The sequence below is a fragment of the Sinocyclocheilus rhinocerous genome, unplaced genomic scaffold (genome assembly GCF_001515625.1).
Source record: "Sinocyclocheilus rhinocerous isolate Xijiao unplaced genomic scaffold, SAMN03320098_v1.1 scaffold263, whole genome shotgun sequence".
Classification (NCBI taxonomy): Eukaryota; Metazoa; Chordata; class Actinopteri; order Cypriniformes; family Cyprinidae; genus Sinocyclocheilus; species Sinocyclocheilus rhinocerous.
In genome coordinates, this window is record NW_015645086.1 from 1,388,747 (window position 1) to 1,404,568 (window position 15,822).

The 15,822-nt window shown below is 36.5% G+C and overlaps 1 protein-coding gene across 1 annotated transcript in view; it reads right to left on the minus strand.

The window, feature by feature from the left end:
• LOC107705655 (contactin-3-like) overlaps positions 1-15,822 on the minus strand; it is a 96,208-nt gene that overhangs the window by 75,230 nt on the left and 5,156 nt on the right. Inside the window, exon 2 of the mRNA XM_016509047.1 lies at positions 2,381-2,533. Within this exon, the coding sequence (XP_016364533.1) occupies positions 2,381-2,435 (55 nt within the window). The 5' untranslated portion in view covers positions 2,436-2,533. The remainder of the gene's footprint in view (positions 1-2,380; positions 2,534-15,822) is intronic.

A 15,822-nucleotide genomic window follows, 5' to 3' on the forward strand; every position in this document is an offset into this window, starting at 1 on the left:
GTCACCAAGGGAACGAAATCAGACGCGCTCGTTTTCTCAGACACTTGCAGAAAAAGGCTTACCAAAACAAAGTTACTGGGTTAATCTTTTTCACGTTTCCTTGTTTGGTAGATGCACCGGGGACCTGATTATTAAAACCTGGAAAAGTCAGATTTTCATGATATGTCACCTTTAAATTATTTTTTCCCCAAAATCATTTCAAATATCAGTATTCAACATTTTGTTTTTTCGCATTTTGTCCCCTCTGAGCTGCATTAAACAATGCATCTAAATGCCACTTCAGATGCAGTTTCTGTGCCATTTTGTTGATACTGATTCATTTGATTAAACAGCTCTATAGTGCCTTACTATTTGAATTGAATTAATTGATTACACATAAAAATTCGGCACAAAAGATGATGCATACATTTAATTAGGTTAGAAAAAATTGGCATTATAAAGGCAAAAAAAAAAAACTTATTGAAAAAGTGAATTTCTGTTGCTGCTGCAAACGGACCACTACACAGATTATGAAGTATATCAAAAGCTTTGGGATTCAGCTGTCCATGGCAGTCCTAAACCTGCCAAGGTATCAGCACAATAATACATTCAGCAAAATATTGTCTAATTATCGTTATCAACAAAATTCCACAAAATATCGAGATATAATTTTTTTGTCATTATCGCACACCCCTACAATAGATTTGTCTGAGGAACAGGCTGAATATGATGATATGATCAATAGATAAAACACATAAGCATTTACACACACATCTATAAAAGACTCCAGAAGACTTGATTGACTGTTATAAAATGTTCAAATTGTCGCTGACCTATCATCAAATATTTGATCATTTTTAATAACTTTATTTTTCAAAATTTCCTTTTTGTTTTTTTAATAAATATATTATTTTTCAATAACTGGAGTACCTCATTTTAATGGGGACATTAATTTTAGAGAGCACAGAGGTATTTCTTGATTTTTATCATTGCTTATCTTATGCACAAGTCAATTATGAGCTGTTCAGATGACTGACAATCTCATGTGTGATTTATTTATTTATTTTAATATTTTTTCTATTAATTAATAACTATAGAGTTTTTTTGTTTTGTTATGGATGTCCTAATTGGGATACAGGATTTGCAATTTTCAGAGAGTTCAATTAAATGTTCATGTAAAATGTTGGTATTTGTGAGTTAAAATAATATTGCAATATCAATATATCAATCGCAGGTCCCTAAATCGAATCAAATCACAATCAGATCGCAGCATGTTTTGGTCAAATATCGTATTGCTTGCAGATAATCTGTTTTAAATCATATCATGATGAAACATCCAATTTTCACCACTAATAAACAAATCATTTTTTGAGTTGAATTTTTTACAAATGAATCGTTCATTCAGTTCACAAAACCAGTCTGAATGATTCATTCACAAATCAAACTATCCTCGAATTCAACTCACAGACTCAATGATCCCGTCACAGCCGTTAACAGCTCACAGGAGGTGAAGAATGACTCAAATTGCAATCTGTTCCTCACTCAAAGCTATCGTACGGCTTCAGAAGACCTGAAATACAGCATGCATGTTGTACAGACCACTTTATGGTGCTTTTACATCCTGTTTGAAGCTTGAAAGCCTCAGCGGGGACTCATGGAAAAGAGCAATCAGTAAAAATATTCAAAATATCTTCTTTTGTGCTTTTGTGAAAGAAAGTCATAGATATGAATCGACATGAGGGTGAGTATAAGATGACAGAAGCATCATTTTTAGGTGACCTTTCCCTTTAAGAGATGAAGCTCTGAGGGTGATTTGGTATACAAATATAAATCAGAATATTCCCAGTGAATTCAAAATGAGAGAAATAATTTCCCCTCCCACATCTGTAGGATGTGGAGCCATAAACTGTGACATACTAGTTCAATTTCCTTGGAGGACACATTGTATCGAAGCCTCCAAAACCTTTTATGACACAACACAATTCATTTTCAAAATGACTGCACAGCTTAATTGAAAGCCCCTCCACCACGTCCAAAACACGTCCTGTTCCTGTAAGCCTGATTCTGTGCGTCAGGGTCTATTACTGTCTTCCGTTCATAATCAAGATATGGACTCATAGTACAAATGCTGCAACAACACATTTGTTTCTGTCTGCCGTGGATTCACACCGAAACAATAAATGACCAGACAGGTTGACCACAAACATAATGCTTCATTGAACAAGGGGATGCTTTTTTGGGGAGCACTTGTCATATATGTACAGTCAGATTTCTCTTTTTAACTTCAAGCTTCAGAACATTGTTATAGTCTACCTAAGAAAAGATTGCTAAAGTTGATAGAGACATAGTTGTGAATACACCACAAGAGCCACAGAGGGAAGGAATTACCAATTCATTTTACCTGCAAGATATTCCATGATTGATAGCAGCAAAAACTGTTTCCATAGTAACAGCATCTTCAGCTGCCAGGGGCGAGTGTTACTTGAATCCAGTGCGCCGTGAATGAACGGCTGCGCTCTCTCTCTCTCTCTCTCTCTCTCGAAAACCACCTGACCTGTTGAGGACCAAATTATGAGAAATTAGAAATACTGTGTTATAGGTAGTCCAGTCTATTTTTCTCAATTAACTCTAAAAAATTAGTTTTTACGCAAAAGAAAGCCACCAGGTAATGAGCAGTGGCTGCTGTGCGTTTACAATACGCATTATGGGGAGAAATTATCACAGCGCTAATGAAACTAATGTGGTTTAAAAGATCACAAGTGAGATCACTTGCATTCAGAACAATACTCTTTTCCATGATGCAAATTGATATTGATCGGCTGGAGATTTTCACAATAAAAAAAAAAGCCTAATCAACAGCTGCAAAAATCTGCACGTGAATGCTTTTCACTTAAAATCACCTATATAAACAATGAGTAAACACCCATATAAACAACATGAACACACACAAAAAAGCATTTTAGCTTAATGTGTCTTAATACATTAATGTCCGGTTTCACAGACAAGGCCCCAGACTAAAATGCATGTTTGAGCTGCCTTAACTAAAAGCAATTTGCACTGATATATCTTAAAATATGTCAGTGCTACTGATTTGTATCAAGATGCACACCAATAATGTTTTTTTTTTCTAAGGTACATTAAAGGGGTCATATGATGCAATTTCAAATTTTCCTTTCTCTTTGGAGTGTTACAAGCTGTTCGTGCATAGATAAGATCCCTAAAGTTGCAAAGACTAAAGTCTCAAATTTTACATCAATTTATTAAAGTTTAACAAATATGACATGTTTAGTGCCCTATGAAATGTTTTATTTTTCCAACCTTATGTTTTATTGTAACCAAATTCTGTTTTAGCATGTCTAAATATTTGAAAGCATAAAACAAGTTTCATTAATTCTTACAATATGATTTTTTGCTCAGAAATTCTGTGCTGTGTATTTACATTCTGTTTTAAGGCATAAAACATTCATTTAATCTATCTTTTAAGTAATGAAAATTAAACAAATTAAATTTTTTGGAAAATAAAGGTCATTTAATATTACAATTAAAACATTGAAGAAATATTGAATGCTTATTCCTTAAAAATAAGGTTTTAATAATTTTAGTAGTAGTAGTAGCAGCCTGTTACGTACATTCTGCTCAACGATAGTAATATATTTCTGCCAATGCCCTCAAGTTAAACCGAACTTTTATTTTGATGGGTTGCCGTGAATACCTTTACATTTCTGTGTGTGTATGACATGATGATAGTTTTACTCAAATGAAACGGTCAAATGCTCATGAAGTGACTCTCAGAGCAGTTCTGGAGATGTTGTTCTTGTATTTATGTCCTCATTAGTGAGACGGCAGACGTTAATATCACCGGAAGCGTCACAAGCGTTTCAGTACGAGTACTACACAAAACCGCACATCTGCGCCATTCATTAACACAGAGACACGCAGAATTCATATTTAAATATGAATCGTTTTGCGGCTTAATATTTACAAATACTAGTGGGAGTGGGAGTGGGCTCACTTGTGTGTGTGTGTGTGTGCGCCATCGGGCGGAACTCCGCTGTGCGTGATGCAGAGAGCGCGGCCATAACGTAGAGACCGAAATGACATGCCGTCGTGTAAATAAAATAAATAACATAAGGCTATTTAGTTTGCTTAATAAAAGAACAAGGTATATACCTGTTCTATAGGAAAGGTAACTTTAAATGACTTCTGTTGTGATCTGGCGCTATAGAGAAAATATAATTAAATAAAATTAACTTGACCTTCAAGGGCGGACCGCCCCCCTAATATAATGGCAGGGGAAACACTGAGTTATTATTGCTTTAGAAACTCTAGCTAAAAAGGTACAGTTAACATTCATTTCAGTTAACTGAATTAGTTAACTTCAGTTAGTTAACTATAATAGTTAATGAACCCTGTTGTACAAGCTCTCTTGCAGGGCTTAAGAACGAAGTGGAGTCCAGCCAGGGGTCATCAAATGTGGTTGCCGCAAGCCCGCCGGACGCCGCTCACTCAAGCCTGCCAGCCTCCGCTCAGTCTAGCCCCCCGGCCTCCGCTCACTCAAGCCCGCCGTGTGTGACGCTGTATGTTTCGTTAAGCGAAACTACTTCTGTTTGGACTTCCAAAAGAGGACACAACTAGAAATCAGTGGTTAAGTTGTATTTACAACACTGTTCCAGAACAGTTCAACCCAAATAGTCAGATGTGTGCAGCGCATTTTATGGAGGACTGTTTCCTGAACCTGTAGATTAACGGTAGCCTACAATGCGTCTGTGCACAAAGGTTGTTTCTATAAAGTGGGGTAGTTCCAACTTTGCAAGGACAGTCTGGCACGTCCCGGGACACAGCATCACAGTATGGTAAGGGGCGTAACATTTCCATCACACGCATGAGGTATTCGGCCAATCACAATGCACTGGATAGCTGGCCAATCAGAGCACACCTCGCTTTTTTAGAATGATGAGCTTTGTAAAAATCGACGCGTTTCAGAAAGGCGGAGCATAGAGGTGAAACACTAATGTACATTATGTGAAAAGTTATGTGTTTTTTTAACCTTAAACCGCATAAACACATTGCATTACACCAAATACACAACATAATGTTCTTTTTAGCAACGTCATATGACCCCTTTAAAAAAACTATTTAAATGTCCAAATTACGGCTAAATCCTGGCTTAATCTAAGTCCTGTCTGTGAAACTAGGCCTAAAACAATGACATTGGAGAATCAAACTCAGTATACACCTTTTTAATAAAACATACTCTCCCGGCATAGGTTAAGCTTATGGATCTGTTACGTGATGAACGAACGACTCGAAAAACCCGAAGACTCGAGAGATAAACTAATCAATTCTCTTTCCGGCTCAGACTGCATTGGTTAAGCTTATGGGGCTGTCACGTGATGAACGAACGACTCAAACCCGAAGACTCGAGAGATAAACTAATCAATTCTCTTTCCGGCTCAGACTGCATTGGTTAAGCTTATGGGGCTGTCACGTGATGAACGAACGACTCGAAAAAACCCGAAGACTCGAAACAGGTGAACTACATGGCTAATTCCAGTACAGAACCTATAGGTTGTTGCTCACTCCCCGAGACGACTCGTTCTTCCCGAGTCACATTAAAGATTCGTTCAAAATGAACGAATTGTTCAAGAACGACCCATCACTAGCACTCATCATCAGTTCACAGCCGTCTCATATTAGAAGGACTATAAAGGTTGCACTTACACACACACACACACACACACACACACACACACACATTGCTGAGGATTGTTAGCCTGTAATGTTTTCCAGTTTCCGTGTTCCTGCCCGTGTTTTATTTGCTTGTTTTACTGTGCCTTGACTTGCCTTTGTGGTTTTTGGATCCTGGACTGTTTATCTGGTTTTTACCATTGTTTTGCTGCCTGCCCCGACCTTTGCCTGTTTTCGGATTACTCTTTTGTCCTTGCCTTGGATGTTAACTGTTTGCTGGTTTTTGACCCCGGCCTGTCTGACTATGTTTGTAAATAAAGCCTGCATTTGGATCCTCAACTCAGTTGTCACGTCCCTACTTTACACCCACGGTTTTGTGGTCTGCCTGAGATTCAAATGATCCGTGTAGCAGCAGTTTGTTTCTGACTGAATAGGTTCAATTAATTATTCAATGACTCTTAAAGACAACCTATTTTCACCACCTACTATAACGATGTAATCTGCAGAAACAGTCAGAAAAATCCTATTAGAAAAATAAATGTGATACAAACAGTGAAAATACTTTTGGAAAGTTACTCAGTCAATCAAATATGAGGACCGGACTGGACTGGTATTTTAAACCAGAGTTTAAACCAAAGCAATCTTTTATTCATTTTTTTTTTAATCAAACCAATATTTTTCTAATAAAAGGTCTGTACATGACATCACAGTAGGCAGTTGTCACTGTGGTTACACCACCGATTTTTATTTTATTTGAAAACTGGATTGCTCATGACATCGTAACATATGAAGCCACCTCACTGTCATATTGCTATTCCCACATATTGTACCTATTAAATCAATGGGAAATCATCTGATTTTAATGAGAAAACATTACCTACTGAGTCACCATTTTATATCTGAAGTCTCCCTGTACAGTAACTGTAAATGATTAAACAATGATTTTGTTAACAGCATGTATTTTGAAGCAGTTATGATAATGGCTTTAATTTAACACTGATTAAATTAACATTTGATTCAACAATATATACACAAATAACACTTAATTCCTATGCAAACTGTCATGTTAGTCAAAAGCCACAAAATTTGCACTGTCCTGTAGCTTTTTAACTGTCATTGTTTCCAAGATCTCCAAGAGACTGAAGTGGATGTTGTTTAATAAAAAGTCATCATAAAATACATGCATCACAACTGTAGGGTATCAGAGTGAATCAGACAATTTAAGATTTGATCAGATTGGTGTTGAACAACCCAAAGAGCCAAATTCCACAAAGAGGCCCAGGATAACAAGACAACATTATAAATCTGTCCTCAATGCCCTGGCGCCACGAGTCTGAAGTGAGCCTAACGAACTAGCAGCTTTGAGCAGCTCACAGCATTAAAACAAAAGAAAAGTTCCAACTTGATAGTTCCAACTCAGGAAGGAGTTTGTTAAATTTGGGGCAAGTAACCAAGATTAATTGTCAAAGACACAGCATATCATGACCATCACATGAGAAAAATCATTAGTAGAGACTGCGTTGGGTGGTTTCCGCCCACCTAGAAGACAAAGACCAGACTGAGATTCCTTCTAAACCCTTTTGACCTTTGGTCTTCACAAAGAACATGTCCTCACGTTCACAGAATGGCACAGAAACTGCCTTTATATGTATATATGCAGCAAAATGATGCCAAAAGGACTTATGAGCAACTTTCACTTCTATGCATAACTCTATATCATGTACAGTATGTAACCCACACATTCGACTATCATGTCCTAATCACTTATTGTGTATGTATTTTGAATAACTATTGAATGGTTTATAGGATTATATTCATGTTGGGTATGTATGAGTTAGAAAATTCATGCTTTAAACATTTCTATCAATCAATACTTTGTAAAATGTATTATATTCCGGTTATAGAAATCATGTCCAAGTTATACTCCGCAAGAGCGGGAAAATTCGGACCATGTGACTGATCACATAACATGTTGATTTATGTATTGGGAGGAGAAACATAGCAACACTCCAAGCTAAGACAATGTCTAATTGGTCAAGACACCATTTGGGATGTGTCCAACAGCCATGTTTAAATACTCAGGACAATTATGCTTTTTCTTGCCTTTTTGTCTGTTTTTTAGCGCTCTTTGAGCATGCTCTGGCTTACACGCCAGCTGCTCCTCTAAAACTATGAGGAGAAATGCCATCTAGTCTCGTCACTCTTCTTGCTGGCTTCTACTTTAATTTCTTTTCTTTTCTTTGAGAGTTTCGTGTTCTGAGTTTTTTGCCGCAACGCCGTGTCTCCAAGTCCGACCTCGAGTGCCCGTCTAAAACTTCAACCAGCCCACAACTCCGCAACTTCAGCCAACACCCAAGACTTCACTACGAACGACCACTGAGGCCCTGTCCACACGAACGCGGGTATTTTCAAAACCGCAGCTTTTTCTAAGCAGTTTGGCCGTTCATCCACACGCAAGCGCAGCACCAGGTCACTGAAACCGAACATTTTTTAAAACTCCTGTCCTGCCAGGGTGAAGATTTTCAAAAACTCCAGTTGCAGTGTAATCGTGTAGACAGCGAAACCGGAGATTTTGGCTTGTGACGTCGGAGCATGCGCTGTTATCTCCGCCTACTGGAAACTTTTTCAGGCTTCAGATTGGCCAACATGGCTTTACGGTTGAGATTATATCGCCACCTGTTGGTTTTGCATGCTTTTGACAGTGCTTCAAAGCATGCTTTTGCATTTTCATGTGGACGGAGATTTTTTTTAAAACGGAAGAAGGAAAAACTCTGTTTATAAAAATACCCGTGTACGTGTGGACATGGCCTGAACTTCCAGCCAATCAGCAAAAAAAAAACCTTGGGAAACCCCTTTCTGATGACAACAAAAGGGAATCCCTTAACACAAATGCAACGCAAGTACAACCTCCAGATTCTAGCTAAACTGGTGCATTTAATATAAAGTTTATAGCCTCATTGAGAGACTCAATGCAAGGGTTAATTAGATGATTGATGGTTGTTCAGGTCTCTGCAATTGCATATATTGCTATAAACTTGGGATTTCATATTTTCACTCTTCTAAACTCATTCTTTTATTCAGAATAATAACTCAGACTGTGTATGGACTTAAAGACATGAAGCTTTGCAGTGCAATATAATAACAGATGCTTGTATTGTAATATTTATTTGGTAACACTTTACAATAAGGTTCATTAGTTAACAGTAGTTAACTGCATTAGTTAACATGAACTAATCATGAACAATACTTCTACAGCATTTATTGATCTTAGTTAATGTTAATTTCAACATGTACTAATACATTATTAAAACATTATCAAAAGTTGTATTTGTTAAAATTAGTTAACTGTGAACTAACATGAACAAAAAACGAACTGTATTTTCATTAACTAACATTAACAAATATTAATAAATACTGTAACAAATGTTACATTGTTAGTCCATGTTAGTTAATACATTAACTAATGTTAACAAATGACACCTTAATGTAAAGTGTTACCATTTATTTTATATTTAAATCATTTTCTGCTCAGATTCCATATGCATAAACCACATATATATTTATGTTTGACATATCCTGCATAATTACGTAGGTAAAAAATTATATTTTGTTAAAAATATTTAATTACCAATGTTGTCACGGTACAGTATACACACCCATTTTAATGATAAATGGTTAAAAGACCATAGACATTGCAGAAAACATCTTAAGTAACAATTACTTTTCATACGTGCATCCTAAAACGAATCCTGTGTGACTGATATGCTGCAAATTGGGTGGTTTTAGGTCTTTTGCTGTCAGATTTGGCTGTCAGTCAATGATGCCCTCTGTCAGTTGGAAACAATACAGCCACTCGAACACTTTCGGTATTCAGTCATTAATATACATCAGTGCTCTACACACAGTAGTTTTTTTTGTTTTTATTTTTTTCCTGAATGAATCAGTGGTTTTGAATCAATTGATTCAGTAAATGATTCAACGACTCTTAAAGACAACCTCTTGGCAACCTACTGGAATAACAATGTAACCTGCAGAAAAATTTGAGGACCAGAAATGTTTTATGAACTATTATGAAGCAACTACTCACCCGCTGTTTGAAAAAAAAAAATGCAATAGGAAAGCAAAATAAAGTTAAACATGCAGTGACAAGCACAAAAACAGTTTTTATTCATTGTTAAACAGGCCTTAGTTTACTAAATATTTTAATTATTTTGGCTGATGCCTTCAGTTATCAATAAAAGTGCAATATTCTCTGCTCTACTATAAATCCATTTACCATAAAATCACTGCAGAAAACGTTAAAAAGTCTGGAGATTCAGTCTGGTTAAAGGGAAAGTTATGTCCTGACCTAAGCCAGTTGGCCATCACCTTTGGATGAGTCAGGATGTACACATTATAAATGTGATGGTCTGCAGGGTGTGCTTGTTTTTTTTAGAATTGACACACAATTCACAACAGCCAGTGAGTTATGGCGTTTGGATGGCATTCAGTCGATTATTTTCTACAATGCCAATCTGCCAAGTAACATTTTAAATCCATTTATGGAGCCAAAGACACAAAGGATTTAGTACTGTTGATGTGAGAACAGAGAGATTGCGAAACACTGTATCTTAACTGGTTTTGCTTTTTGATTTTACATATTTGCAATCCAACAAAGAACCAAACAAAAAAAACATTTATTAATAATACTAATAAGAAGTTTGGATTAGAGTTGGTACAATTTTTTGAAATGTTTTTGAAAGATAAAAAATACAGTAAAAATTGAATATTGTGAAATATTATTACAATTTAAAATAACAGTTTTTTTATTTTAATAAACATCTAAAATGTAATTTATTTATTATTTGATCAATTTAATGTGTCCTTGCTGTTTTTCATTCCAAAAAAAAAACCTGACTGTATATATAATTCATATTAATTAAATATTACATGTTCATATTAATGCATTTACATTTTTACATTTAGCATGTACTGTACTCATTTTTTATGCTAAACTGGAAAATATACTATGGTTAGTATTTGGTTACTAATATCTCCTCAATTCTGATGATATATTTCTCAGAAGCAAATAATTTACTGCGAAAAACCATTTCTGGACAGCACCAAGTCATGTTTATCCTAGCTGCACCGCATATTTAATGTTGTGTGGGTCATATTTTTTTTAACCTTGTGTAGTTTTGTCCATGCTTTTCAAGGATACGAGCTTGTCATACAATCTGTCCATGTTGGCATCTGCCTAATCTGACTACTTTCTACCAAACGGCAGATTAATTTGCACCCACATACCGCAGAGTTTGATCAGAATAGACCTGTGACCCATTTTTATAATGCGGCCCACCAGTTAAGAACCTCTGCTGTAAGACGCTCAGCGTCAATTTCTCATAATACACTTCAGAGAAGCGCTTCACACAATTCACTGATGCACAAAACACACACTCGCACAAAGCCGAGTAATATCCAGCCCACTGAAGACTTATAAGGGCACTCCCAGAATTATAATTATTGCCATCTCGTGTAACTGCCGGAGCGTGGGGCCTCAGGAAGGATTCCCCTCATCTTTTAAGTTTTAGGCTGGTTTTAGCAAGAGTAAGTGTGTAAATGGGATTTAAATACTCTGGATTTTGTGTGAAGAACACTGCATGTCATGTTCCTTCTTGCTAAACAGTCTTGAAGTGAAATCCTCAACGGCAGTGAGCCTGTGAGACCTTCTCATCACACTGAACCGACTAGTTCATTCCCATGAATGAAAGTATGCGCTGTGTAATTAGGGGCTCTGTTATTTGCAGCCTAATTTAATGCTTGTTAATACAAACAATTCAACATCCCTCCACATAAAACACCCTGAAGATAAAGCCGCATCAATAATGCTTAATGTTCAAACTCTCTGAAGCGAAGAGCCATCTCCACTCCATTACAAACAACTCTCTGATTTCTTTATTATGTTTGCTTGTTCATTGTCTAACATAATCACGGGTCAATACAAAAACACTCTTTTAAATGTACAGTATATGCGTGAGTTTCATTAACGAAAATTGTCGAAAAATGTTAATTGACAACCTTTTTTATGACTAAGACGAGACAATAATAAAACTTAGTTTTCAATTCAGTATAACAAAAACTGTTGTTTTCTTCAACAGAAAGAGGAAAAAAATATTATAGATTGTTTTGAACAAGCCTCCATGAGTTTTAATGCTTAGGGTTGCCAGATGTCAAGAGTTTACATCCCCCAATTAGAGCATTTCTCTTTAGCCCTATTCGCACGGGATTAGTATTATCTGGGGACCTTGTGTGATTTTGAAATTAACCCCCACATCTGAATTTCGTGTGGTGCATTCGCACGGGATAAGCGAAGTCTGTGATTTTACTCGAATTTACTGACTTGTCTCCCGGATACCCGGATGTCAAGGCTTTGAGAGTCCCGTTCTATGGTCCAGATGGATAGTTCATTCCCATGAATGAAAGTATGCGCTGTGTAATTAGGGGCTCTGTTATTTGCAGCCTAATTTAATGCTTGTTAATACAAACAATTCAACATCCCTCCACATAAAACACCCTGAAGATAAAGCCGCATCAATAATGCTTAATGTTCAAACTCTCTGAAGCGAAGAGCCATCTCCACTCCATTACAAACAACTCTCTGATTTCTTTATTATGTTTGCTTGTTCATTGTCTAACATAATCACGGGTCAATACAAAAACACTCTTTTAAATGTACAGTATATGCGTGAGTTTCATTAACGAAAATTGTCGAAAAATGTTAATTGACAACCTTTTTTATGACTAAGACGAGACAATAATAAAACTTAGTTTTCAATTCAGTATAACAAAAACTGTTGTTTTCTTCAACAGAAAGAGGAAAAAATATTATAGATTGTTTTGAACAAGCCTCCATGAGTTTTAATGCTTAGGGTTGCCAGATGTCAAGAGTTTACATCCCCCAATTAGAGCATTTCTCTTTAGCCCTATTCGCACGGGATTAGTATTATCTGGGGACCTTGTGTGATTTTGAAATTAACCCCCACATCTGAATTTCGTGTGGTGCATTCGCACGAGATAAGCGAAGTCTGTGATTTTACTCGAATTTACTGACTTGTCTCCCGGATACCCGGATGTCAAGGCTTTGAGAGTCCCGTTCTATGCGAATAGGGCTTTTCTCATACATTTTCTATGGAATTATTTTTTATCCCGTGGCGAAACTAGGTTACATAATTCTGCCCTGTGATTTACTTCATCTTCACAACCTGGCAACCATGAGAACATTGTGTTCCTTCACATGGCTGCTTGTGTTGTTTGCTGTGACAAAATCTGCAATCGAACCTTCTCAGTGACAAATCCACACATGGATCTTGACTATACTGTTTGAGATCTTGGTTGCTGCATAAATGCACTTATGTATGGAAGTCCATTTCCGCCACAAAATAAAAAATAAAAAAGGTAATTGCAACATTTTTTTCTTATTATTCAGATTTTTTTTTTTTCCTCTAAATTTTGAGTTTATTGCGAGGTATTCACAGACTTGCAAGGAATAAACTCAGAATCTGAGAAAAAAAGTCATAATTTGCAAGATATAAACTCAGAATTGTGAGAAAGTAGTCAGAGGACCTCATATGATGCCAACCCTGAAACAACATACAGAACTACCAAATTTTGCTATAAGTTTGATTGCATCATATAATAATTGCTGTTAATAGTGTTCATCGTCTGTTTGATTACGTCTTTAATTGATTACGTCTTTAATTGATTTTTCCGTACATTTCTGCCATATGTACATTAACTGACAGTCACCATTGATAAGCTACCACTAAATATTGTAGAAACTTAATAAGCTGTAAAGTTGCTTTGCAATGATTTGTATCGTGAAAAGCGCTACACAAATAAACTTGAATTGAATAAACTTGAATTGAATTGAACTGTGAGATAAAAAGTCACAATTATCTTTTTAATTATATTTTATCCAGACACAAGCTTCCATACTTACGCAACCTTTGTAAGAAATTAACAATACAATTATTTTTATTGTTGTTTTAATAGAAAAACTTTAACACTATTTGGACTTATTGGAAGTGATATAGGAATTTCACTGTTTTACCAGTTTTCATAATGTAGAAAATGTGCTTATATATTATAAATCAGGAAACTAGGTGAATATATAAACCATGCATCAACATTCTCTTGATTTGTGTTTGCAGGTGAAAGTGCAGAAATTCTGATTTCTCAAATGACAACAATCATGAGCAGTAATGACGATTACAATTTTGAGCAAAATAATTGTGATTATCAGTTTAACTACAGCATGACTAAAATATGACTTAAGTTTTCATTGACTAAAACTACACTAAAATATAACTAAAACTTGACTAAAACAGGACAGGTTGACAAAGTATGATAAAAAAACTAAAAAGGACATTTGACCTAGGACTAAGACTAAACCTAAGACTAAAAAAAAAAAAAAAACAGCCAACAAAATTAACACTAGTCCAGATCTTTAACCATATGCAACACTCAAACCCAGTTGATGTAGCTGAGATGCAGAATGTAATGAAAAAAATTTCCAAGTGTAGCAATAAATGACTTTTAGTATTTTTCTCTCCTGAGGACAATATTCTGTCAATAGCAAGTGTAACAAAATGCATTACGATGCCCTGAAGTGTTTCAGAAAACTAAAATATCAGAGACATTAAGACAAAAAGAAGCATTCTAATAAGTAACACACTCAGACAGACAGTCCATTTGTGAAGAATAAATCTGTTACTGTCCCGTAACGTTGCATTTATAGGTTAGTTAGCTGACGTCTTCATGGCACACTTTATTCTGTATAATATGCGGGTGAGATCTTGCTGGTTTATGTTTTGATGATCCTCTGCGGGGTATAAGAGGAATTATTGTGTCGCTGGCCGGCCTCACTGATTTTCTCAATTACGAAGCTGTTGAGTGCAGTTTAGCGGGACAGATGTTATATTTGTATTCATTTATTTCATTATTTTACAGGGTGGATGACACGTGAAATGAGCCTGAAACAAGAGATGAATATCTATTATGTCCCTTATGTAGGAACAGACATAAATGGCATCAGGTGTGAAATTATTATTATAAAAAAAAAAGAAGCTCATGTAGTGCTGAGATCAGTTACACCAAAAATGACACCAAACAGCAATATATCATTATATAGAAACTGAATGAAATAATAAATCAATCTATATTGGTTAATATTAATATTCAAGTCAAGTGTGTTGACATGCACATTCCTACACTGGTTGACAGCATTTAAGGCATACGACAGTTCTGTTGCTCAACACTGTTTAAAGCAATCAGTACGCATAGATTATTGCTCTTATGCACTTCCCCTTCAGGAACTCGAGCTGCGTCGAAACGCTACGGGAACTCCTCCAGCGTGACCACGCTCTGAATCACATGTGTAATCAGTCCAATGGATGGGCGAGACATCACGGGCGGGGTGACGTAGCGACCAGGAAGTATAAAAGCACGTGAGGTGAAACCGGCGTCAGCTTTCTGTCATTTAGCAAGCGCTCTGTGTGTGTCAGTCTTGCTGCGGTTCTTTCCCCCCGGTGAGAGGGCTCGACGCTCCGCCTGCCTTCCTCCGAGGAGGTCGATGAGGGCGTCGATGAGATCGACAGTCGCACAAGCATTATGTCATACTATTATAAAAAGAAAGGACTCGCGCAGTCAGCTCTCGGAAATAAGGGGCTGATTGTGCTTCTCCCCGCTGAACGCTCCGCTCCCGCCGGGCACGCTCCGAGGAGTGTGTCCGTGCTTGCGAGGCTTTCTCCAGTACAGAGAACAACTTATCCGGGTGTGGTGTGGGATTCGTGGGATTATAAATCTAAACTGCCTAATGCTACCAAATAAAATGACGACCTAGGAAGTGGTTTAGGTTTAATTGATGGAAGTGATCTGTTTGATCATCACTCTGAATCTAATCCAGACGTTTTCTTTGACAAAAACATGAATTTCTCAGCTTTTTGTTAAAAATTGTGTGTTTTTTTAAAAATGAAACTTACACACAAAGTGTTGATTAAAGAAAAAAGCAGAGGCTCAGTTCTTTCTTATGACATATTGCTTGCTCAGATATTTATACAACAAAATATATTGGGGGCCATGAAAATTTTGTGAAAATGATCAAAAATACCAGTGGGG